The sequence below is a fragment of the Lissotriton vulgaris genome, chromosome 6 (genome assembly GCF_964263255.1).
Source record: "Lissotriton vulgaris chromosome 6, aLisVul1.2, whole genome shotgun sequence".
Classification (NCBI taxonomy): domain Eukaryota; kingdom Metazoa; phylum Chordata; class Amphibia; order Caudata; family Salamandridae; genus Lissotriton; species Lissotriton vulgaris.
Window position 1 is genome coordinate 95,494,483 of NC_141694.1, and position 26,954 is coordinate 95,521,436.

At 48.9% G+C, this 26,954-nt stretch overlaps 1 protein-coding gene across 2 annotated transcripts in view; it reads left to right on the forward strand.

Moving 5' to 3' along the window:
• LOC147706850 (exportin-5-like) overlaps nucleotides 1-26,954 on the forward strand; it is a 2,308,032-nt gene that overhangs the window by 1,615,051 nt on the left and 666,027 nt on the right. For both annotated transcript variants that reach the window (XM_086926017.1, XM_086926018.1), the window contains exon 30: nucleotides 17,268-17,327. In XM_086926017.1, coding sequence (XP_086782143.1) covers nucleotides 17,268-17,327 — 60 coding nt within the window. The remainder of the gene's footprint in view (nucleotides 1-17,267; nucleotides 17,328-26,954) is intronic.

The following is a 26,954-nucleotide window of genomic DNA, read 5'->3' on the forward strand; positions in this document are numbered from 1 at the left end:
CCAATCAGAGGGCCGACTGGCGCGTGCAGGCAGCGTGAGCTTTTCCGTTATTAACATCATACCTGTAAGTTCCATAACGGAAAGCTAAACCGTGGTCAGGATAAGCTACTTTCGCATGAAGTTTGAAAACTTCTGAGTTCTGCTTCGGTACTTGTGTTATTTTTTAAACATTAAGCCAGCCACTTTATTGCTCACTTTGTTAGCCGCTTATGTTCATTTGTAGGTGGGGCTTGCTTCAGTCTTTGCGTTCAGTGCCTAGGGCATGCTTTTGTCTGGACCTGGAAAGTGGCTTTTGTCCATCTTCTTTTTCTAGTGCAGAAAACCCATAACACTCATGAGAACGGACAGCGGTGGGGTGGTGTACTTCCGGGAAGCACGGGAGCTGGACTTGTACTTCCGGCACGGCGTCCCGGCGCTCTCCGGCCAGCTTTCTGCTGCTGGCTCCCATACGCGGCCAGTGGAGGGGACGCTCCCCTCCGGCGCTGCATGCTCCCCGCTCTAGGGCCCAGTGGAGGCGGTGGCGGGGCGAGCTGAGGCTGTGGCGAGCGAGATATGGATAAACTGACCATCGCAGGATGTCTCTTTCTAGCCGCTGACATCTACGCCATCGCAAGCATCGCCAACCCCGACTGGATCAACACCGGCGAGTCTGCAGGTGAGGAGGAAGAAGTAGGGGCAAGGTCGGTGGTAAAGGATGCTCTACAATTTGGGGGGCTCTGCTGCATTAATTATACTGCAAGGTGCCATGGCATCAAAGTGTGTGTGTTCGGGGAATTAAAACCGGGGTCTGCGAGTGAGCAGATTTACGGCCCGTGGATGTCTTTACCAACGAGTGCGGTCATTAACGGGCTTTGATGCTGTTGGGCGTGTAATAAATGTAGGCAGAGAATGCATTCAGAATATGTTTTGTATCTGGGAACCTGAAATCCACATAGTTATGAAGGACCTTCCTTAAGTGTGCTGTTCAAGGGCGCTTCGATGCCTGTGTTCGACAGCGTTCATAATAGTGTGGTGGTTCTATAATTCTCACTACACGCTATATAAAACTTTATAAATAAATAAAATGCCTGTCTGGCGGTAACTGGACGCTGGAATCCGGTTCTAGGGGTCTTCAGAATTACCGAGTGGTGGTGGGGGGAGAGTAGTCGGCGGGACGAAAGCAATGCCTGTGTGGACGGTTTGGATATTATGTAAAATGAGAATAATGGCCAGGATTCCGTAACATATGCGTGGAAGTGTGTGGTCCTCTACCTTTGAGCTGATGGTCATTAGAGCAGGGGGTTTTGGCCCGGAGTCTGCGATTTATTTACACTGGTCCACTGATAAAGTACACTGAGCCGAAGGTGGTTTTATGATTGGAGATGCTTAAGCACTGTCGCTGGAACAGTGCTCAATGCATGTTGTTAAAGGGATTCCGTTGCAAGTATGGTGCTTGTGTTTCGTTGTCGCAATGTTTTGCGATTTTAACTTCTTCCACTATCGAGGAGCGGGAAGATGGGCGTGAGATGATCGTGCATAATTGTAGTCCTTGTGTTTTAGTATTTATTAGAAGTTCGGTACCTGTTATTTAAGGCTGTCGACATTGGAGCAGGTAACTGGCTCGGCCATTAATTATTTCTTGTTTCATTTGTTTTTTTTCCTGCAGCTGCGGACATAATGGCACTATTGGCACTATTTATTCATAGGAAAGTATGCTTAATACACTTTATAGTGCCGAAAAGAACCATAATTGCATTCACAATTCTAACACTTTGTTAAGTTTGAAATATCCAGGTTTGCGTCCAATATGGCTCTGTGTGAGTGGGTGGCTCTGTGTGGGTGGCTCTGTGTGTGTGTGGGTGGCTCTGTGTGTGTGTAGGTGGCTCTGTGTGTGTGTGGCTCTATGTGAAGGACTGTGTGGGTGGCTCTGTATGTGTGTGTGGGTGGCTTTGTGTGGGTGGCTCTGTGTTGGTGCAAATGCAATAGGTCTCGCATTTGTGAGAGATTAAGCTATTGGCATTGTAAATGACAATGCCATTTATTTATGTTTTAGAAACAAATACATAAATAAAAATAATGTCATGAGCAATGCCAATAGCTCTAACTTTAACAATGCCGAGACCATTGCATTGTAAATGCTTGTTAAGTATAGCTACCTTAATAAAGTCTTTATGGATAATAGCAATACCTCCACCTACACAATACTTCCTGTCAACCTTTGGGTTGCGATAGCTTTCGGGAGGGGCCAATAGTAATGGAAGGTGTGCCGCTGAGTGTGAGCCATGTCTCGGTAAGAAACCTGAGATCAGGTTTTTCTGAGGTAAGCAAATCCCAGGCTTCAGTAGCATGCTTAGGCAAATATCTAACATTGCTCAATAAACATTTCCACATCTGAGCGGATTTGATAGGCGGGATGTCGGAGGGGGGAGGGGACTAGGCTATAGTTCCTTGCCACCTGGTCAGGGATGAGTTGTGTCACTGACTTCTGCATCAGCTCAGTGCTTTGGAATTGACAATGCCTACAAGAGAAAGGACCCTCTATATTAAAAAAGGCCCCAGACATGCCACAGCAGCTATTAGCACAATGAGTAATCTACTAGAGTCTAATTTCAAGGAGTTCCATAGCTGAATAAGTATATATTTGCCCATGCACAGTGTCTGACCTGAAAGACCCAGGGGTCCTGGCGACGGCTGGGCGCAGACGGGCTTGCCTTTGGCGCGCCAGTGGCGCACCCGCTGCTCGTCGGGGGAGCCATGTGTTTAATTATGAGCCAGGGATCAGCTAGACTGCTAACTCTGTAGCTCCTCCCCTAACCGGGAATGAGGCTGGGTTTGTGTTCGCTCTCTCCACTCAATGACCTACACTTCTCCCATTGGCCAGCCGAACTCGCCAGGACATTAGGCAAGTAGAACATATTTAGTACTGCGGGCGAGAAACATTTCAAAGGGAAATTTCTTATCAGACTATGTGACTTGGGTGGCTTGAAGGCAGCTGATGGCATGCTAGATGAGGACCACAATATCCTACAGTTACAGTAAGGGGTTAAGTTCTTAAACCGAGGAAAAGATTGAGTATTGATTACAAAGAACACATGTACCTCTACTATGTGCATGTTTTAGATAAAAGAAGTTTATCACAGTTCCACAGGAAATTTCTTTAACAAACATATTGCTTAGTTTTAGTACATCAACAATAATGCATTTTGGGTCAAACACTCAATAAAGCATGTGGGAAGAAAAACCTTGCTGTGTGTGTGTTTCCCTCCTGAGACGGAAAGCCGGGAGGTTGCTCTGTCATTGTACTGCCTGTCTTTCTGTACCACTCCCTTGCTGTGCCACGGACTTTAAACCGAGTTTTAAAGTTTTTAATCTCCTTGCACTTTGCACTTTGGCTTGAATATTCAGCGCTTTTTTAACTTTCATATAGTTTTCCCGCATTTCCCCGCATTCTGGGACAGCTCTCAGCCGAGTCAGGCGCTGAGTCTGTCGGTCCCGGGGACGTTTTCGGAGCGGCCATCTTGGGTTGGGAGGAAGCGTTTTGCGCAGTCTAGCTCTGAGCATAAAAGGGGACGGGCATGCCTCCGCGCAGCGGACGCGATCAGCGGATGCGCCGGACCTACGCTGGAGTCGCGCCTGAGTCTAGCCCGTCTGCGCTGAGACCGCGCCATGGGCCAGGGGGGCTGACCCTCGCACCCCTCTCCCTGCCGATCATGAGCTCTATTCCCTCTCTACCCTGCTCTCTGTTAGACCTCCCCCGCTACCATGCCATTACACTAGATCTCCGGAGGATATATCATCCATTAACTGCGGCTGTAATGTACCCATTCCGGCTTGCACTAGACAGTTTAAAAAACACTGAACTAGGTCGGTGGCAGTTAAGGTTCTAGACAGCCCTGTAAAGGAGGCTGGCTTTCTCATCAACGCCAGGTCACTGGTTAAAAATAACGTATCATTCAAAGACTTTGTATCACAAAGGGAACCCACCCTGGGTCTTCATAACTGAAACCTGGGGCTCGGAATCCGCCGGCCCGAATCTGGTTGATGCCATTCCTGAGGGCTATGCCCTGGTTAGAATGGACAGAACCGGGCGCAGAGGTGGAGGTCTGGGGATTCTATGTAGAGACTGTTTCACATGTCGCATTGACCCCCTCTCGTCCCCCTCGGATAATTTTGAGGCAGTATATTTTTCCATACAGTTTGCCCCCACAGCCTCCTTTTCTGGCATCCTCCGCTATAGGCCTGCCGGCCCTAGGGCCACTTTTTCCCATGACATTCTCAAAATGCTAGAGCCCTTTATTAATAGGCCAAACTTAACCCTCCTTGGCGACTTCAATTTTCATTTCGAGGTGGCAGATGATAGAGACACGATGTCTTTGGTGGAGGGTCTGACCGCCGGTGGGCTTAGCCAACTGGTAGAAGGCCCTACACATCTTGCTGGGCATACGGTAGATGGCATTTTTTCTAACGGCACCAGGTTGGTGACGGGAACCTCAATTCCTCTATCCTGGTCGGACCATCGGGCAGTTCCCTTCCACCTTAATATCACTTCCTCGGCCCCCAACCAAAGAAATATGAGCACATGGGAAACTAGAAGAAATTATAGAGAGGTCTGTAACAGCTCCCTAGGCCCATTTCTGCAGGAGTCAGTTTCCCCCTCTCGTCTGACCCCAATGCTGCTGCAAGCAGTCTGTCTAATGCCCTGTGTAACGCAATAGACACTCTAGCGCCTCCCAAAAAACATTACTCGGGCAGGAAAAGTCCCTCCTCACCCTGGTATTCTGACGGACTTAGACTTCTACGGCAAAAGTGCAGACATAAAGAAAGATCCTGGTATGCACAACCCGACGCCCCGGGGAAGATCCAACACAAACTGGCCCTAAAGGAATACAAAGAGGCGATAGCCAAGGGAAAAAAGAGCTATTTTAGCAATATCACTGCATCGCTAAAATCATCGAGGGAGCTCTTTAAAATCATCGACACTATGTCGATACCCAAAGCTGCCAATTTTGTAGTGGAGACACAGGAGCTCTGTGATACCATTGCAAGCTTTTTCCATTCAAAAATTGCTGACATACACAACTCCCTTGAAACCCTTAATTTGGAGTTGGACGCTAAACATGCATTCATGCCTCCCTCCCCCTCTCCCTTCCTGGTTGAGGCCTCGGAATCGGGTTCCTGTCCCTGTCTTGCAAGCTTTCCTCTTTTGTCCCTGGAAGAACTAAACCGCCTCCTTGAAGCCACCAAGTCTTGCTCTCCTATGGACCCTTGCCCTCTAAAAACGTTAAAGGCTTGTAGAGAGGTGGTCCTTAACCTTCTGCTGGAGGTGATGAATATGGTCATCACCGAAGGGAGCTTTCCCATACCCTGGAAAACCGCAGTTATTAAGCCGCTTTTGAAAAATGCCTCCCCGGACCCTGAAGTCCTAAAAAAATTTCGGCCCATATCCTTACTTCCAGCACCTGCTTAGATGCTGGAGGCCCATCTCAACCGTCATCTGGAGAGTGCGAACCTGCTGGATTTTTCCTAACATGGGTTTCGTGCTGCCTACAGCACAGAGTCTGCCCTCACAGTTGTGGTCAATAATATCCGATCGGAGGTGGACAGGGGATCTAACGGCAGCTTTCGACACCCTGTCCCCTCTAATCCTGGTCGATAGGCTAAAGGGGATAGGGGTGGAAGGTAGTGCCTTGAATCTCCTTTCCTCCTTCCTCCATCAAAGACGGCAGAGAGTAAAGTTGGGCAACTTTCTGTCTCCCTCCCACTCGGTGCAATGTGGGGTTCCGCAGGGCTCTGCATTGAGCCCGCTCCTGTTTAACATCTACGTGACCCTACTGGCTAAAATTGTGCGATCTTTTGGGTACCAGGTACTGTTGTATGCCGACGACACCCAGGTTATCATCTCCACCACTCAGCCGATAAAAGATTCTGCCCTCAAATTCCGGGCGTGCATGGAGGCAGTCTGGCAATGGATGATACGCAACCACCTAAAACTAAATGGGGAAAAGACGGAGGTCTTGGTCTTCGGAGGGAGCCAGGATTTATGGTCGGGGGACTGGTGGCCTTCCTCCTTAGGGGAGTGTCCCCATTCTACCCACTCGGCTAGGAATGTGGGCGTACTTATAGACCCAGCCCTCTCCTTTGACCTCCAGGTCAATAGAACAGTGGCCACCTGCTGTGCTATCATCCGGACGCTGAAAAAGATTGCCCCATATCTGTCGCCTGAGGCCCGCAAACAGTCAACAGTCGCCCTGGTTTCCTCCAGGCTAGACTATTGTAATGCGCTCTATGGTGGCATTAATAAGAAATCGCTTCAGCGTCTCCAGGTAGTCCAAAATGCTGCAGCCAGGATGGTCCTGAACCTCCCTAGGCGGGCATCAGCAACCCTGGCCAGGAAAGATCTCCATTGGCTACCTATTCAAGCCAGGATCTCTTTCAAACTCCTCTGCCTGGCCCATAGGGCAGTGTTTGGATCAGGTTCTGAAGGGATAACTTCCCTTGTTAGTCTCTATACCCCGAGCAGAATTCTTCGCTCGGCCTCTAGAAATCTGCTCGCCGTTCCCAGATTCAAAAAGGCTAAGTGGGGAGGAAGAGCCTTTTCCACCTTGGCCCCCTAACTATGGAACTCGCTCCCTCCTGAACTTGCCAGCCAACCCTCACTTGTGATCTTCCGTAAACTCCTGAAGAGTTGGCTCTTCTCCCAGGCGAATTAATTTGTTTGGTATTTGTCTTTTGTTACTTTTGTCTGTGTGTTGCCTGCGCCTTGATGCTCCCGGGTTAAGTTTACGCATTACAAGACATCCATTTATTCATTCATTCATTCATTCATAATCACATTTCAGATGATTGTCAAATACTGTAAGAAAACTATTGGAAGATGGAGAACCAAGACAAGTGAAGAAAAGGAGGTCTAACGGTAGTTGCAGCGCTGAGATATCGTTGGATAAAGACACAGACCTGAAAATCAAGGAGGGTAGAGTAAAGGAGACCTATATTGTGGAAATGCTTTTCCTTGGAACTATACCCCCAACAGGGAAGTTAGAGCCAAAGGTGCTCCAGTCAGTTTCCTAATGGTTACATTTCAAGTAGGTCCAGTCCCTTGGTTGTAGTTTGGTCATGTTTCGAACCCACAAGCTTTTGTGGTTTCCTCTAGACAGGGATCTAGTGAGGACTGTGTCTACATAACAAAGGGTGAAGGACAAAAATTCATGCAAGAAATTGTAGACTCTGGTTTAATCCCATATGAAAAGTGGAAGGAACCACTCTGCGGCATACCTTATAATCACGGAATATCACTTAGGCAAATGTGGTGAAACTGTCCAAAAGAAAGAATTCTGTCACTGAAACCTAAATAAAAGTACTGTATTTAAAAAGCTCTCACATGTTGTAGGTGAAGAAGGTAGATTATTTTGTACCTGGTTGCTTCTATTGTGAATAGCGTAGCGGTGCCTTTACACGAATAAAGCCAGTTTTGGAAATGCCCATGATTCAACCTCTGTGTGGGCGCTGTTGCAGTGAGGTGCAAGATTCCTTTACAGGCACCGTACTGCAGCCACTCTATACATCTATGCTAGATGAATACCTGGACGTCAGGAACAATAGGCAATTTGGCACTGGCATCTTCATCAAAGGAAAAGATGTTGTGTTATCCTGTCCCATCACCCATCAAATAAATCAGAAAGAAGACATCATGTTTAAATCCAAACGTGCAAGAAAAATATTTAAAAAACAATTTGCGAATTAAATGTGTTTTAAACATGTATAAGCACCTCCACTACCCAGAACCCCTAAAACTGAATACAATCAAATGATTTTTTCCATAGGCATGTCTCCTTGCCTGCAGAGAGAGCATTGCTGTCACTTTAAGGCCAAGGTGACAATTAGTACTTTGGTTCTTCTTGACGGCGGTGTACTTAAGGATGTACCCTAAGCATTTACATCCGTACTTTTATATTTTGGGCTCCATCATCGAGGAGAAAAGGTTGATTGTGAATTTAATGAAGCTTCTAATGGGAACTAGGATGAACCTGGAATGCGAGGATGGAGGTGTGCAAGGAACATCTGACCTGTATCCTTGCATTTACTTTTTTTAATGTTTCTTTTTGCTGCTCCTGTCTCTTAAAGGGACCATGGTTGCAATACAAAAACTGGTGTGATGTGAAGGTCATTGGACGGAGCAGGCAGCGGTCTCCCAGATGGCCATGTGTCCCGATTAATACCTGAGCCCATGTTACCTCTTGGACAGCTTCCATTTTGCAAGTAGATACCACCTGGTTTGGGGATTTGTTGTACAATCATTGGTTTACGACCAAAGATATGCTTGCAAACCATTGTTTAAATTCATTGCAACCATGCAGGGCACGAATTGGGAATTGGAACACACATGAGAGGGTTATGTGCACACCGAGAATGCTCTAAGATGGTGTAAGAAGCAAGGAAATGTATGCTTGACTTTATGGTTTCTAATTGTTTTAGGAATTTTCCCCTACGAAATGCTGCAGTGCGAAATGCACTGGGAGTAGAATCACAATAATTTTGGAAATGATGAATTCAGCTGAATTAACAAAGATGAAGAACGGTGATTGATCCCTGAATACAAGTCTTATAACTTCATTAAATAACTAATTACTCCTTGACCTTTAAATATATGAAATGAATGAATGAAATGAAATGAAATTTATAAACGCGCAACTTAGCCCGAACGCGTCAAGGCGCCTAACCAAAGAGAATCAAAAAAGGCAAATCCAGAGCTAGGGGTAGGCTTTGGCAAATAGCCACGTTTTGAGCATCTTCCTAAAGGCTTGCTTAGTGGGGAGGGATTTAATCTCAGTAGGCAGCGCATTCCACAGCGTAGGGGCCAAGGTTGAGAAGGCTCTACCACCCCATTTGGCTCTGCGAACACGGGGGATTGCCAGCAGAGACTTGTTGGCTGAGCGCAGAGTTCTGACAGGGGAATAGGGAACCAGCAGTTCCCTCAGGCCTCTAGCCCCCTTTGAAGCCAAAGCCCCATAGATCAGACATAGGGACTTAAAGGCGATCCTGGACTCTATCGGGAGCCAGTGCAAACTTTTCCTTGCAGCCGTAGCAGAAGCCCGCTTGGGTAGATCTAGTACAAATTTTGCTGCAGCATTCTGTACCATTTGAAGTCTCCTTATGAGGCCCTTGTTGATGCCTAGAAGTAGAGCATTGCAATAATCTAATCTCGAGCCTATTAAAGCAACTACCACTTGCTTCCTAGCTTGAGGGGAGAGATAGAATTTTATCTTCCGCAGGATATTTATTATGCCCCAGCAGGTAGAGATGTTCCTGTTTACTTGATGACTCATCCCCAGGGTAGGATCAATCATGACTCCTAAATTCCTGGCCAGGGCAGTGGGTGTAGGGCACTGGCCCAGAGATGGGGGCCACCATTCCGCCGACCAAATGTCCTCCTTGCCTCCGAACACCAGAATCTCTGTTTTCTCGCCATTGAGCTTCAATGAATTGCAAATCATCCATTGAGCCACTGCCTCCATGCAGTGTCTAAAATTGGAGGCAGCCGAGATGGAAGGTTGGGCGAGAGACATCAGGATCTGCGTTTCATCGGCATAGGATACTACCTCCATCCCAAAAGATCTGATCAGCCTGGCGAGTGGGGTAACATAGATGTTACAGAGGGTCGGACTTAAAGCCGACCCCTGAGGGACCCCACACTGCACAGGGTGGGATGGAGATAGGAACTCCCCCAACATGACTCTCTGTTCTCTCTGGCCAAGGAAAGAGGTCAGCAGACTAAGTGCTGGCCCCTCAACCCCTATCTCCCTCAGTCGGGATGTTAACACTGAGAAACGCAGCCGTGAGATCTAGCAGAATGAGGAGGGACGTCTGGCCCTTATCCACTTTTGTGCGGATGTTATCAAGCACGATGGTAAGGGCCGACTCAGTACTATGCTCTCTCCGAAAACCGTGCTGCGAATGATCTAAGAGGCCAGAGGTTTCCAGAAAGGCTGAAAGATGCTGGTTTAGATGGGTTTCCAGCATCTTTGCGGGGGCTGGGAGCAGCGAAATGGGGCGGAAATTTTTAAGGACACCCGGGTCTAGTGTGGGCTTTTTTAGTAGTGGTTTAACCACCGCTCTTTTCCATTGTAGGGGGAAAGTACCGTCCTTCATTGCCCGATTCATGATATCTAAATAGATGGGCAGGAGAGACTCCTTACATTGTTTGAGAACCTTCAAGGGGCACGGGTCTAGGGGGGAGCCCGATCTGGTCTTTAACAGAAGGACTTCAAGTTCCTGGAGGGAAAGGGGTGGAAAGCTGGACAAGCATCCCGGCAGCAGCTCATTGGAGGATGTTATAAAAGGGACAGATGTACACGGTATGGACGACAGGGCCGCCCTCTGAAGCTCTAAGGCCGAGTATATATCGACAATTTTAGATTGAAAAAATTGTGCAATGTCATTACAGAGCTGCTGTGAACTCACCACGGGGTCTGGTACCTTCAGTGATGTGAGCGTGTCTACTATCTTAAACAGCTCTTTCGGCGAAGAGAGTGAGGTGGTTAGAGAGGTAAAATACTCCTGTTTGATTCTAATCACTTCCCTCTTATACTTCTTTAGGAGGATTTTATGTCTCTCCCTTTCTCTCAAATCCCCGCTAGTCCTCCAGAGGCGCTCCTGTATTCGTACACCCTGCCTGAGAATTCTTAATGATTCACAGAACCACGGTGCCGATGGACTTTTCCTCGCAGAGTAGCACAATGAGGCAGGGGCAAGGTCTTCGATGGCTATTTTAATGGCGGTATCGATCCTCTCGACCGCATAACTTACGTCCTCCTCTGAGGAGATCGCCCAGCTTGGCAATCTGGGAGCAAGCCTCTCGTTGGTAACACTTCTGAGCTTACGCCTCAGTTCCCTTTTACTAGGCTCACTTTTCTTGCTATTCCCAGTAGTGGTAATTAAATCAATGGGGATGGCTTAGTGATCCGACCAAGAAAGAGGTATGGGAGACTCAATGGTCAGGCTGGGGTCATTTGAAAAGACCCCGTCCAGCGTATGGCCTGCCTGATGGGTGGGACCTTTAACTAGCTGTTGCATACCACAGCCAGAAAAAATATCTAGTAAGGATAGGGTTTCCTTTGATTCCCGATTTTCTAAGTGGAAGTTCAGGTCCCCCAGGACAGTGAGGTGCTCACAGCCAAAATGTGGCTCCAACATGTTGAGCATATGAAGGCCGAAATCTGTTCTATTCCCTGGGGGTCTGTAGATAAGAAAGCCCTTGAACGGTACTGCGTATGCTCCGGTAATTGAGAACTGCAGGGCCTGGAAGGCGTCTGGGAAATCGGAGAAAGGCGTAGTGTGGCAAGAGAGGCCGTCCTTATGTGGGATGCCGAGCCCCCCCCCCAATACGTCCCACTCTATCCTCCCTCATCAGCGTATAGCCTTCAGGTACCGCTTCAACCAGGTCTGGACCCGAGGAGTCCTTGGCCCACGTTTCCGTGATGAAGACCCAGGCTGGCTTTCTGGCCAGTACAAAGTCCTTGAAAGCAAGATTGTTCTTAATCAAAGATCTTGCATTCAAAAGAAACCCCTTATCACTCAACCTAGAGGTAACTGTTTTAGCGTCAGGACCCGGGGGTGTAGCCACCGAAACCGGAGGCGGCACTGTGGTGTTGGAACAGGAGCAGTGACAGCCTGGGGAGAGCAGAGAATGCTCCGGGGGATGGCTATGATGACAAGGCAACTTAAAGGGCCTAAGGCTGGTTAAATCCTGCAGAGAGTATGTAATCCCTACGGACTCACCATTGGTACATCCAGTCTCCCAGCCATGCAGCCCGTCCTTAGCGCGGACGGGCGCAGACGGGCTGGACTCTGGCGTGACTCTGGCGGTACTACGGCACACACGCCGCGCGCACACGCCGCGCGCACACGCTGCGCGCCTGCATGTTGAGCCTTTATAGGGCTCTAGCGAGTCTGCCTGACTGCTAGAGCGCTAGCTGGCCTGGCGTCCTAACAGCGACCCCTACCTACCCCCAAGATGGCGTCGATGTTCGAGGAGAGCGCGAAAACGCGCTGGTGAGGACCCGCTGAAGCCGCGGTGAGGGCACAATTATAGTGCAAGTAGGTGGGCAGAAATTCTAAAAGCACGATCTTAATTAAAAACAATTTTTTAAGCTGTGATCAAAACGGGTGATTAAAAATACAGAAAAGCGCCTAAATGCCACAAGCGCCGCGCGCAGCAAAGGAGAGCCTTAACAGGCAAGTCTCACTTCATCTGACCCTTTTATAATGCTCCTGATAGCCTCTAGTGAGTCTGCCTGACTGCTAGAGCGCTAGCTGGCCTAGCGACCTAACAGCGTCCCCTACCTACCCCCAAGATGGCGTCGATGTTCGAGGAGAGCGCGAAAACGCGCTGGCGAGGACCCGCTGAAGCCGCGGTGAGGGCACAATTATAGTGTAAGTAGGTGGGCAGAAATTCTAAAAGCACGATCTTAATTAAAAACAATTTTTTAAGCTGTGATCAAAACGGGTGATTAAAAATACAGAAAAGCGCCTAAATGCCACAAGAGCCGCGCGCAGCAAAGGAGAGCCTTAACAGGCAAGTCTCACTTCATCTGACCCTTTTATAATGCTCCTGATAGCCTCTAGCGAGTCTGCCTGACTGCTAGAGCGCTAGCTGGCCTGGCGTCCTAACAGCGTCCCCTACCTACCCCCAAGATGGCGTCGTTGTTCGAGGAGAGCACGAAAACGCGCTGGCGAGGACCCGCTGAAGCCGCGGTGAGGGCACAATTATAGTGCAAGTAGGTGGGCAGAAATTCTAAAAGCACGATCTTAATTAAAAACAATTTTTTAAGCTGTGATCAAAACGGGTGATTAAAAATACAGAAAAGCGCCTAAATGCCACAAGCGCCGCGCGCAGCAAAGGAGAGCCTTAACAGGCAAGTCTCACTTCATCTGACCCTTTTATAATGCTCCTGATAGCCTCTAGCGAGTCTGCCTGACTGCTAGAGCGCTAGCTGGCCTGGCGTCCTAACAGCGTCCCCTACCTACCCCCAAGATGGCGTCGATGTTCGAGGAGAGCGCGAAAACGCGCTGGCGAGGACCCGCTGAAGCCGCGGTGAGGGCACAATTATAGTGCAAGTAGGTGGGCAGAAATTCTAAAAGCACGATCTTAATTAAAAACAATTTTTTAAGCTGTGATCAAAATGGGTGATTAAAAATACAGAAAAGCGCCTAAATGCCACAAGCGCCGCGCGCAGCAAAGGAGAGCCTAAACGATTGTGATTGCAAGGTGAAAGGGGAGAAGCTTAAATAAACAAGCATTTACAATGCAATGGTCTCGGCATCATTAAAGGTAGAGCTATTGGTATTGCTCATGACATTCCTTTTTTTTTTTTCTTAAATCATCAATAAATGGCACTGTCATTTACATTGCCAATAGCTTAATCGTTAAATAAATGGCATTGTCATTTACAATCCCAATAGCTACACCCTACACAGAGCCACCCTCACACAGAAAGAGCCACCCACACATAGAGCCACCTACAAAAAAAGAAAAAATGGCATTGTCATTTACATTGCCAATAGCACAATAAGGGGGGCAGAGGCAAGAAAAATGGCACAATCAGGGGAGCAGAGGCAAGAAAAACGCGTGCAATCAGGGGGCAGAAGGCAAGAAAAACGAGCGCAATCAGGGGGCAGAAGGCAAGAAAACGAGCACAATCAGGGGGGCAGAGGCAAGGAAAAAAAAGCTATTCGGGGTGGGGGCTATGTCTCAGTCACTGCTCTCCTTGTAGGTTCGTCTTGGTGGTGAAGGGAGGGCGGCATTCAGAAAAGATCCTCATGCAGAGCAGCGGCATGCTGCAGTCTAGGGCTGACTTTTTGTTTTTTAAACTAAGTTGCCCTGGTTGTAGGAGGACGTCCCAGTCCTGCATGTTGTGCCGAGCGCTGCAGAGCAGGCCGTACTGTTTAAGGGCTGGTCATGCCACGGCGCCCCCACTAACAGCTCGAGACAGCCGGATGATGCCGCAATCTCACGCCAATCCCGGGGGAAGGCAGCCGTGGGGGAAGGAACCGACTCATAGAGGTCGCGCGAAAAATGCATTCCAAAGCCGCCTCTTCATATCTTGCCGCCGCCTGATCTCTACTCTGACCAGCATTAATTGTTTATGGTATTTCTCCATATTTTACGTTTTATAATGCATAACTCTTTCATGTGGCCTAACGGATATCGGAGCTTGGGAACTGGGTCTCGAGTCTCCTGTGATTTTGGGCAAATCACTTAATACCCCCGCCCCCTCCCGTGCCTAACAAAATGCATGTGTCCCGTCTGTAACGGACCTGCTGCTCATGTACGCGCTATATGAAACTAAAAACAAGGAAGAAAGGGATGGTGGAAGCACAGTAATTTGCACACTGGTTAATGATCAATTCAGCTCACATAGTGGGAGACATTTAGATGGTGGTCTGTGGGGACTAGCTATGGACACTGTGGATCGAGTGGTTCGGGTGGAGCACTGAAACTCGGACTCACCGCCGCATGACGACAGCTGTGGCATTCCTTGGTCACCTAATTGGGAAAAGTATGAGGGCACTCAGGACATACCAGGGCGAACACACACGGGACGGGGTGACATGAGAACAGGAGTGTTACGTAGCGAGACAGTTAGCAGCATGTAGGTCAGCGAACCGGTTGCCTAGTTAGGGGGGGACTTCAGTAGTTTCAGTATATAGAGGGGGGGGGGGAGTTTACCCTAGGGGTTGTTTTTTTTTTTTCTTTTTCATTAGCATGAAATGACCTTAACTAAAAATGCACCTTCACTGCTCATTTCGGTGCATAAGGTTCACACAGAACTACCGTATCATTTCTGTGAACTTCTGCACAATGCTCTGACATGGTTCCAACTGTTAAATGCGGTTATAATTTCTTCTTTCAGGAACCAGTGCGCCGCCGTACCCCAGGGTTGTCGGCAAGTGGCTGTATATCATTGTCTGAATAATTGCTTGAACTGTATGAACCGTTGCTTTGCCGGCCCTGGGGGGTTGTAGGCAGCAAGCCGTGTATGAACCTGAATATACCAATAAAGTTGTTTTAAAAAAAAAAAAAAAACAAGGAAAAAGAAATAGGACCCAGAAGGATACAGAGAAAGAGACCGTCCCAGCACTTGTTTTATCTGAAATTAAAGCATTGGGAAACTGAAGTCCCGGCACCTGTTTTATCTCAAATTAAGCATTAGAACCGTAAAACTAACAAACGCTATAAAAGCGGCTGACATGTCAGCAACAATAATGTCTCACAATGTACACGGAAACTCCAGTCTGAATAAATGCTTGTAAAACAAGCTGCCTTGCCCTCGGTGCGATTGAACAATGTGTTATGAGCAGAGCTGCCCACTGTGTTTTAGGATTATTTCTCATGAGAGGCAGCATGCTGGCAGAAAATAAGGAAGCGTAGGGGGGAAAAAGGTTTTCCACAAAAGGATCCACAAGGCGAAATTTCTAAGGAAGAATGAAATATTGCAGTGGTGGTCTATTCTTTTGTTTTTTAAAATTAAAATATCATATTGACGGGGTGGCGGGGGCATAGTTTGTGATTCGGTTGTGCTTTCCTGCACCTGAATCAAGCCGTAGTGAGACCAGTGGCCCCTATGGCTGTAGCCAATCTCCCTTAAAGCGTAGCCTGAAAGAATGAGTGCCGGACGGAACAGCTTTATGTGGGGGTGGTATGTGCCAATGAGCGCCTCTCTGCGCTGCTGTTAATGCAGTTTGTACAGACCTCCTGCTGGTGTGTACTGCTTCTCATGCTCTCTCCCCACTCTTCTCTTCCAGTCTCTGCTTCTTCTAGCTTACCTCATCAGGAACAGCTCCGAGCGTGTGGTAACCAGCGCCCGGGAGCACATCTACGACTTGTGCTCTTAGGAAAACTACCACTTTGTAGGAGAGCATGAGTTCCTTTCCGCCAGTGGTAGCTGGCTGCGTGGCCTGGGGTTGTCAGTCACCGATACGAGCCCCAGGAGTCTGGATGTTCGTGTTAGGAAGCGGCTGCTCTACGAGAGCCTTGAAGATGCCAGGCAGTGTGCTCCAGAGTAATAATTAGCGCAGTCAAGAACTTTCCGAGCTCGTTGCAAACGGAGCCCACGCCGCTCCAGCCCAGGCTTTCTATTAAAATATGCACAGATATGGGCCTCCTGGGGACACTGAGAGGAGGCCTTTAATTATATAGGAATCTCCAACTCCTAACCGCGCGTTGCTTTCGAGACGCTCACAAAGCTCTGTCTGCACTGGAGCCTGGCTGATGAGTGTGTGAATGAGGAAGGCTTTTGTGTGCGACCTGTCGAGGCAGTCTACATGGGTCTGGCGATGCTAGAACTAGAATAAAAAAAAGCTTTGATAAGAGCAACGATATCCTTGGCGAAGGGCAGGTTCTAAATGAAGGGTACTCACGCCCCCAGCGATTCAGACGTGAGCAAAACGGAAACCTTCCGTGGGGCGGGACTTCCGGCTTTGGATGCCTGTGCACGCGCCCAAGGAGAGAAGCAGTGCTGGTGACGCGGGGCTCCCATGCCCGAGAGAGAGCCCCGCGGTGGCGGCTGAAGTCCGAAGCCGGTGGCAGTAAGTGGGCCGGTGTGGGGGGGGGGGGGTGGGGGGCGGGGCGCTTGGTGCACTTGTGTGTGTGTGCGCGTGTGTGTGTATGCGACGGTGGGGGTGGGTTCTCTGTATGTGTGGGTGGGTGCGTGCATGGGCGCTCGTGTGTGTGTGTGTGTGTGTGTGTGTCTCTGTGTATGCGCATGCGTGTGAACACCTTATGATATGGAGCATTTTCGATCATGCCATGAAACACGCTGCTTAAAAGAAACTGAAAGTTACACGTTTAACCGCACTCTAAACGTGCATTGCCGCACTCTAAGCTTGCATTGCAAGAAACTTGCAACAAAGTCAATTGAGCGCTCGTACTTGTGCGCGTGCCAGTTTCAAATCGCCTCCAAGGAGATGCGCGCGGCCAGGATTGTCTCCTGGAAAGCAGACACGCCGACAAAAGGTCTCTGGCGAAAATGCTCTTCCGCGCGCTTAGCCGAGACCTAAAAAGGGCAGTTGTTGAGCCAATCTGTATGGGGTTGCAGTAGGATTTCTATGTTAATTGCCCACGGATTTTGAAGTTTGTTGAGTGACACATTCCGGGACACCGAACCTATGCTCCCAGAAATGTCAAAAATTTGAATGAGGATGTTAAAAAAATTGAGAATTTTAAAAGAGATTTCTCAACAGGAGAAGGAAAGTGCTGCCAATGTTCTTATACAGTTTTTTTGTTTTACCAGATGATTGCTATAAAGCTGAAGACAAGGCAGAAACAAGTGCAGCTGTTGAGCAGTGTGATGGTAAGTACAGGCTCAGTATTGGGAAAATAAACTGGGCCAAATGTTTAGCATTGGTAGGTATCACATGTATATATATATATATATATGGAGGTCAATATTGGCCACTAGTTCACGAAGCATGATAAGCTTGTGAGCATGCCAACATTTTCCAAAGATGGAAAGTCTTTCCCTATCCCACACAAACCATTTTATGGATATTCACTACTGTAGATTATTTACAAGAACCCTTTTGGTGACACCGTCGATGTTTTCTAACTTGACTACATCAAACGCATGGCGGCAAGAGGACCCTAGGGATAGAAACGGGGGTAGTTATAATATAACCACATTTAATCGTACGAAACATTGCAGGGAATGTAGGACATTGACTGACTGCAATAGACCCTTTTCCTACCCAACCCACAATATCTATGACACCTTATGGTTTAAAGACTGTTTATGATAATGTGGGCATAAATGTGGTCAAGGCAAGGGACGGGGTAATCAATGAGGATTCTATGAAAAAAGAGCTGGCTCTCTGGAATGATAGTATCCCAGTTGTAAAACAATTGTTAGGGGTCAATATGGAGTCTGAGAGTACCAGGGACACCCTGGCTAGCCAAATGAATAAGGAAACTTGGTCATTTGTGAGCTGGAATATCGCAGGTTTAAGATCAAAATTGGGAAATGATAATTGGGTAAACCTTGTGAACAAGTATGACGTCGTTAATCTCCAAGAAACCTGGACTACGGCCCCTGATCATGTTAATGGTTTTAAAACTTTTTTCTCCCCAGCTATTAGCTCAGCCCATGGCAGAGCTAAGGGGGGTCTATGCACCTACGTGTCTAACATGTTGTTATGCACTAAAATAGAAATTGTTTTTAACAATATGTATTATCATATTCTCAGGATTGTTATTGATAGCGTGTTTTCTCTGGTTTTGGTGAATTTTTATAATAACGTCCCGTGTGAGGACTTGGATAATATTTTTAAGTCCTTAGGGGGAAATATAAAATCTATGGTGGAAGGTAGATCTAGAGAGGTCTGTGTTAAATGGGCAGGAGATTTTAATTGTTCCTTGTGTGTAAGAAGAGAGAGAGGAACATGTGGTGTTATGCTTGATAAAGATACTAGTTTGAGCCTTTTTGAGCACACCAAGTCTGGGGACTATCTAAATGAGGTCATCTTTGGATGTGATATGGGTTTTGTGAATACACTGGTTAGCCCTGAATGTCCATTTCTCCCCACCTTTTGTGGCAGAGGGCTCACCTCAACAATTGATTTCATAATTATGACTGCGAGACATGGGGGTTTGATTCAGTCGTTTAACACCCTTGATAATTCATTGAGTGGCCATTTTCCCCTTAGTTTCATTCTTCAAGGTAGACCTAGGGCATTACAAGGCAGAGATATGCCGAAAACGCGAATAAATAATATCTCTCTGGCGAGGAAAAATGGGTACTCTCTAAAGTGGACAAAAATAGTCCCGGAAGACTTTCTCCAAAAACTAGTAAGGAGTACCATGCCCCAGTTGTATGCCTGTACAGATGTGAATACCGAAGATACCGATTTTATAAGAAACTTCTTATTAATTACCTCACAAACTAAGAAGCTACTTTGGGTGGAAACAAAAGGTGTTAAGAAAATTTCAAAGAGTTGGTTTGACACGACCTTTACCAAGGCGTATTCAAACCTGAAACATGCCTTAAATGCCCCTGTCAAAGATAGTATCTTAATCAAGGACTGCAGAAATGTCTATCAGCAGGCACAAAAGAAGAGAAAAGATATTTAAAAAAAAGAAGCATGGGATACTTTGTGCGAAGCATTACTAAGTCGAGACAGCGCAGCCTTTTGGAAAGCTGTAAATGCCCCTTTTTTTAATTATAACGCCTCAGCTGCAATAGAAGTAGCAATTGCTGAAATAGATTGGGTGAACCACTTTTCTGAATTATACTCCATTGAAAGTCAAGTGGGAGATTGCTTAATACAGGAAAATATAACTAGAGATTCTGGCCACATAAAGAACAATCTGGTATTTAATGTCTCTGTAGCAGAAGTAACTGCTAGTATTAATGCAAGCCTGGGGGGCAAGGCACCTGGCCCTGATGGGGTGCCGGTGGATCTATATAAAGATAATATAGACCTCTGGGCCCCGATCCTCACCCAACTTTTCAACGCCACGTCCCGAATTGGCCTTCTATCTTCCTGGTGCGAATCGTTGATAGTTCCTATCTTTAAGAAAGGGGATAGAGCTAGCTGTCAATGCTATCGCCCGATATCACTTCTGGACTCCACCATCAAAGTCTTTGGGCGGGTAATTTTAAATAGGCTTCAAATTTGAGCTGATGAAAACATGATAATCAGCGATTTATAATATGGTTTCAAGAAAGGGCTTAGTACAATTGACCAGTGTTTAAATTTGCATATTTTAATAGAAAAATATACAACAGCCAAGGATGGTTGAATGTTTTTAACTTTTATAGATTTAACTTGGGCATTCTTTAGTAACTTTTTGACAAAACTTTTTTGATCCCTTTTGATAATCTTTTCTTGAGTCTTGCGACTCCGGACGGTGCCGATAGGGATGCCAGGTTTCAAGCCTTGTGAGGATTGCGACCGACTGAATCGGTCACCGACCCTCACCGTCTGTGTCTCCACTGTCTCGGCGTCGACCATGACGACAAGACCTGTTCCGACTGCCGGGCCCTGACTTCGAAAGCTAGGCGGGAGCGGTCCCGCAAGCGACTCAAACTCCGGCAGTCTCCCCCGCGCCGCAAGAGGTCCCGGTCCCAACGGAGGTCGCGGGACAGGTCGCGGGGTTGGAGCCATCAGAGCTCCGGGAGTCGACATCACTCCTCCGGGTCGAAGTCGTCGTCAGGTAAGCACAAGAAGTCGAAGAGGCGTCATCGCTCTTCCGACTCCCCCCCCCAAAGCTCGTGCGACGCAGCTGGGGGTTCGGGTGACACTGCCCACGCTGCTCCGTCGGAGTCGCGGGCGTCGCGGCCTGCTCCACACCCTCCGGTCCCTGGGCAGCACGCGACGCCGGAGGAGATCGAGCGTTTCCTCTTGGCCATGAGGTCCTTCACTCCTCCGACGGGCTCCACTGCGCCTTCGGGCCCAGCGGACCCGTCTGGGGGTCCTAGCGGGTCGCGAGCTTTGGCCCCGACGCCGTCGGGTGCTTCGGCCCCGACGCCGCCGGCGCCTTCGGGTCCTGCGCCGCAGGGCCCCACTGGATCCGCTTCGGGATCCGGGTCGTCGCCGGTTGACCTAACGACCTCACCGGCGCCGGTCCCACAGGTGTCGACACAGCTTGGGGAGTTTAGCTTCTATGAACCGGCACCATCGTTTGACAACCCTGATTATCAGGGGATGGGGGAAGAAGAGTATTTGGAGGGGTCTGAGGACCCTCTGACCCAAGAGTGTCAGTCTCACGAGGACTGGACAGGTGGACTTGGGGATGCCAGTGGTCTGGACACCTCACCAGACACTGGCTTTGTCTCGCCTCCTACCGTGGCTACGGAGGAGGGGGTAACCTATAGTGTGGTGTTGATGAGGGCGACCAAGGCCCTGGGCATTGAGCTCCCCCTCGCGGCCGTGAGGACTCACCTCCTCACTGAGGTCCTTAAACCGCAGTCAAGCTCGGCGGAGCCTCTGCTGCCGTTTAATGAGGCCCTGACTGACGTTCTTTTGAGCACTTGATCTAGGCCCGCTACGGGTTTGCCCTTAGATAGGAACGTGGCCAGACTCCACCGCCCTGCCCCGGGCGACCCATGTTTCCTGTCCACCCACCCCACCCCCGAGAGTCTGGTCATCCAGGTGTCCAATTCCCAGACCGTGTTCCCGTCGGCTCCGCCTGTATGAGCAGTACGGCTAAAAGGTATTCTCATCCTTTAGTCTGGGACTGCGGTCTTCCAACACCGCATGCCTCTTGGGCCGCTACACCCACTCTTTTTGGGACACGGTCGCGGAATTGCTGCCAGAGTGTCCGTTGGAGGTACGGGCCAAACTTGGCAAAGCCCTTGTGGAAGGCCGGGATGCAGCAAATTATTTTATCCGGTGTGGGCTGGATACCACCGACTCACTAGGCAGAGCGATGGCAACGACGGTGGTGATTCGTCGCCACGCCTGGTTGAGGTCCACCAACTTTTCGGCCGATGTCCAGAATACACTGATAGACATGCCGTTAGATGGCCGTCGCCTTTTTGGCGACAAGGCAGACTTGAGCGCTTTAAGGACTCCAGGGCTACGGCCAAGTCCTTGGTCCTCTCGACCCGCACCAGCAAATGGGTGCCTTTCGCTCCTTTCGTAGCCAAGGGGGGCGCCCCCACACGTGCTGCCAGCCACGCACTGCAGACTAACATCCAACGCGGTGGCGGCCGTGGAAATCGCCGTGGAGGCGGTCGGGGACAACGGCGAGGCCAGTCCACACCCTCCCCTGCAGCATCCACCTCAAAACCCTCCTAGTCCGTGCATTTCCGCCTATGTGACACCAGTGGGGGACAGGGTTCGCCATCACCACTCCCACTGGCACTCTGTCACATTGGACAGGTGGGTGCTTCAAATTGTCCGAAGGGGATACTCCCTCCCCTTCGAGACGACCCCTCAAGCCATGCCACCGCAACACCACCGCGTATCATCGGGGATCATTTGCGGCTTCTTGCGGTAGGATGTTGTTGCTACTCCCACTACTTTCTGGTACCCAAGAAGGGTAAAGGGGGCCTACGCCCTATTTTGGACCTACGGAACGTCAACAGCTTCCTCCGGAAGGAGAAGTTCAAAATGCTGACTCTGGCTCAGGTCTTGGCTGCCCTGGACCCAGGAGACTGGATGGTAGCTTTGGACTTGCAGGAAGCTTATCTCCCCATCCCCGTCCTGCCGGCCCACCGGCGCTACCTGCGGTTCACGGTAGGCCATGAGCACTTTCAGTTTACAGTGCTCCCCTTCGGCCTTACCAGAGCCCCACGGGTGTTCACGAAAGTGATGGCGGTGTTCGCAGCTCATCTGCGCAGGTTAGGGTTTCAGTCTTCCCCTACCTCGACGACTGGTTGTCGCCCCAGACAGTCGTCAGCCACCTCCAGACGACGGCAGACCTCTTGCACCAGCTGGGGTTCTCCATCAATGTGCTGAAGTCACACCTGTGTCCCTCTCAGAAGCTCCTTTCCATCGGAGCGGTTCTCGACTTGGCCCAGTTTCGGGTTTACCCACCCGTGCAGCGGGTTTGGGATATAGAGGCTCTGATTCCAATCTTTCAGCCTTGTCCCGAGTTTCGGTCAGGTTGACGCTGCAGCTTCTGGGGCTGATGGCTTCCTGCATCCTTCTGGTGCATCACGCCCGTTGGCGGATGCGGGCTCCTCAGTGGGACCTGAAGTTTTAGTGCGCCCAGCATCAGGGCAACCTGTCCGACCATGTCCTGATCACGGAGGGCACTGCGAGACAGCTGCAGTGGTGACTCACGGACCGCGATTGGGTCAGCGGCAGATCCCTCTCCCTTCCCCAACCGGAGCACGTAGTTGTGACGGACGCGTCCCTCTAGGGCTGGGGAAGCCACATAGGAGAGGCGGAGATCAGAGGCCTCTGGTCTCCGGCGGAGTCCCGGCTCCATATCAACCTTTTGGAGCTGCGGCGATTCGTCTAGCACTGAAGGCATTCCTCCCCTCTGTCCGGGGGAATGTAGTGCAGGTGTTCACGGACAACACCACCGCCATGTGGTACTGCAACAAACAGGGCGGGGTGGGGTCGTGGACCCTCTGCAGGAGGCTCTGCGCCTTTGGCAGTGGCTGGAACATCAGGGTGTGACCCTGGTGGTTCAACACCTGGCCGGTTCTCTGAACGCCAGGGCGGATGAACTCAGCCGCCGGTGCATGATGGATCACGAATGGCGTCTGAACACGGACGTGGCGCAAGGCCTCTTTCAGCAGTGGGGAGAGCCTTGGTTAGATCTATTCGCCACCGAAGAGCACGTGCAATGTCATCAGTTCTGCACGTTGGAATTTCCAAGGCGGCACTCGCTCGGAGACGCTTTTCATTGCGAGTGGAGTTGTGGTCTGTTGAATGCCTTTCCGCCTATACCACTTCTGCCCAGAGTGCAAAAGAAGATCAAGCGCGACCGGGCACAAGTCATCCTTGTGGCTCCGGACTGGGCACGAAGGTACTGGTATCCCGAGCTACTCAGTATGTCCGTCGATCCCCCGGTTGGTCTGCCTCTTCAGGAGGACCTTCTATGGCAGCAACAGGGGACGGTCCTCCACCCAAACCTGTCCAGTCTCCACCTCCATACTTGGAGATTGAGCGGCGACAGTTGAGGCCATTTGACTTGCCTCCTGAAGTCTGTAACATCATTCTGGCAGCCAGGCGTCCCTCCATAAAGTCGGTATACGCCTTCAGGTGGAACAGATTTGTGGCATGGTGCGCAGCAAAGGCTGTGGGTCCTCTCTCTGCCCCTCTTTCTGAGGTTCTTCTCTTCCTTCTTTCTCTTGCCCAGCAGGGCTCTGCTCTGGGCACTATCAATGGCTACCTTTCTGCCCTTTCAGCCTTCCTTAGGCTGCCTGATCAACCATCTTTGTTCAAATCCCCTATTGTAAATCGCTTTCTGAAAGGCATCACCCACACGTTTCCACCTGTTCCCTTCGTGATACCTCAGTGGGACTTGAACCTGGTTCTTACATTTCTGATGTGCGCTCCCTTTGAGCTACTTCACAACTGTCCTATCCGCCTTCTTACTCTGAAGACTGCTTTCCTGGTTGCCATCACCTCTGCCAGGAGAGTGAGTGAGCTCCAGGCTCTATCATCTAAACCTCCTTTCCTTTCGGTCCATCCGGAGATGTTTGTGTTGCGGATAAAGCCCTCTTTCCTGCCCAAGGTAGTCACAGCCTTCCACATCGGGCAGTCCATCCCCTTGCCCACCTTCTTTCCGCCTCCGCATCCCTTAAAGGAGGAAGAGCGGCTCCACTGTCTGGACCCAAAACGTGCGCTTTCATTCTATTTGAATCGCACACGCCAGTTCCGGGTAGATGACCAACTCTTTGTTGGTTATATGGGCGCTAAGAAAGGACGGGTGGTGCACAAACGGACCATCTCTCGGTGGATCGTGTTGTGCATCCAAGCGTGCTACTCTTTGGCTAAAAAGGAACCTCCTGTTGGGCTGAGGGCCCATTCCACTCGGGCCACAGCGGCTACTACTGCCCTGGGTCGGGGAGTCCCCTTACAGGACATTTGTCAGGCAGCTACATGGGCCTCGCTGCACACGTTCGCAAGACACTACTGCCTGGACAGCCAAGTCCGGAGGGATGGCTTCTTTGGCCGTTCCGTCCTCCAGGACTTTCTGGTGTGATTATTGGTTCGCAGACCCTCCACCGGGGTTGGTATTGCTGGGGTATCTATTCTAAGGTAAGGAATCTATCACTAACGTGTCTCTTTCAGCTGCACAAGTTACTACTTGTGTAACGATATATCTGTGAGAGACATTAGTTAGTGATAGATTCCTTATCGACCCTACCATCCTCCCCGTTCTGCGAACCGATATCTAGGGTTAAGGTCATCCCCTTTCAGGGCCCTAGTTTCAATGGCACCAGCATTGGTTTTTAACATGGCTCTGCGTTTCTGGCACGGAAAAGCCGTGTCTAAGAACTGACCTCAGCACGCGGAGGCAGCGTCTAAGTACTCCGACGACGTCATCACGGTGCCAACGGCGGACGCGGAGCCGCAGATGACGCCTACCGACGCGCAAGGGTACTGCTAGGCAAAGATTTCGGGATCCAGTCTGACGCCTGAGGATATTCTAAGGTAAGGAATCTATCACTAACTAATGTCTCTTACAGATATATCGTTACACAAGTAGTAACTTGTGCTACAGGTAGTGGAAAACTATTTTATGAAATACCTTCTAGCAGTTCCAAAATGTGTTTCCACATACATCCGCTATGCAGAACTCGGGGAACCATATTTGGAAGACACTATAAAGACAGCCCCGGTACTGCTATGGCATAGAATTTGGACGACGAATGAATGTGGGTTAAACCGCTTGATTATGAATAACGTGGTAGGCCTAGAAAAGAGCTGCAAAATTGAATGGTTGTCCGACGTGAAGAGGTTTCTCACGGATTTGGGCATTGAAAATTATTTCTACGAACCAACCTCTTTGTGTGACATCTCTAGGAAAGCTTTGAAGGAAAAGTCTATGACCTACCTGTATGAGCGTAGAACGTTAATAGAAATGAAAAAAAAAATAACGGTGGTCGCCCATGAGCAAATTGTGATCTCTAGGAAAATACAGCCATATGTTAAATTGCAAATGAGTGACTATGAGAGGTTTTTATTAACTCGCTTTAGATTTAATTTATTGTTTAGGTCACTTAGTTTCCCCGATATGAATGACTGGTCGAAAGTTTTGATTAAGTGCCCTTGTGAAGATGTGGTAGAACAAACAGATATGCACATTCTTTTCTTTTGTAAGTTCTATACAAAACCTAGACGAAGGTGGGTTGTTCCTTTATTGAAGACCATGGAAATAAACCGCTGACGCCATGCCTTTTTAGCTGTACCGAAACTTGATAATATTTTAACTATCGTATTTATTTCCTCGTTTTAAAAAAAATGTTTTTAAATCACGTAAATCCATTGTATCCTGAACTATGATGAACTGACTTTGGTGCATTGGATGAATTTGTTAAAATTGTGATTTTTTACTTGAACTTTATGGTTATTTTGTTCTTATAACCGAATAAAGAATTGAATGAATGACACCAGACTTGGTGCAGTGCTGGCAGACATGAGGACTGGGCGTCATGCAGAGGACCGGAAGTTGCACACCATCCCCATATAAGTCACCCATGCGCCAATGACGTCACTTTCTTTTTACCACCCCTCCACAGATGTAATATTCGCAGCTGTGAAGAATTTTTTTCTTGAGGTTCAATGCTATGCATCTGTTATTGGCCTGGTAATCCATGTGTCTACCTGACTCTTTTGGCTTTGATCTGTCTGGGTCTTGGCATCATCCTGTGTAGGTGGGTGACTTGCAATCAGATTGTCTGATGTGTTTGAGTAAAGTGCTAAATTCCTCCAGGTGCAAGATCTGCACACAAATGCACTCTAAGGTAATCCATAAGCTAGAAGCTAAATAGATTGTAGTGGCCATTAATAGGTTGCAGTCAACTTGAAAATCTAGGCTCCACTCCTTTCTTGCTCCCAAAGCCATTTGTTTACATACAGACAGATTTAATGATCACTTATCCTCTGCCACAGGCAGAGGATAAGTGATCTGCTTAGGAATATAGTAGCTTTTCAGTAGTTTACATTGGCCATTTGTCTAGGTTTATCCATTGCTGCAACACTTTCAGCCTCCACGGCACACATGGCACATTTAGTCATCTCCTTCTGATACTGCATATCTCACATCTCTTTGTACGCCTAAGAACTTTGTGGTTCAAATGTCTCCTAGTAGACTGTACAAGAATATATGCTTCCCGTGATAGGGAGTGAAAGTGTCTAGACACATTGGGATTTCTTTTTCAAAGGAAGTGTAATCATGTGCTACCAATCTTGCTTGTGTGTTGGCAAGATATTTGTATGTATGTATGTAAATGTATAGGCATTTATATAGCGCACTACTTACCCGGAGGGTCCCAAGGCGCTTCGACCGCTGCGAA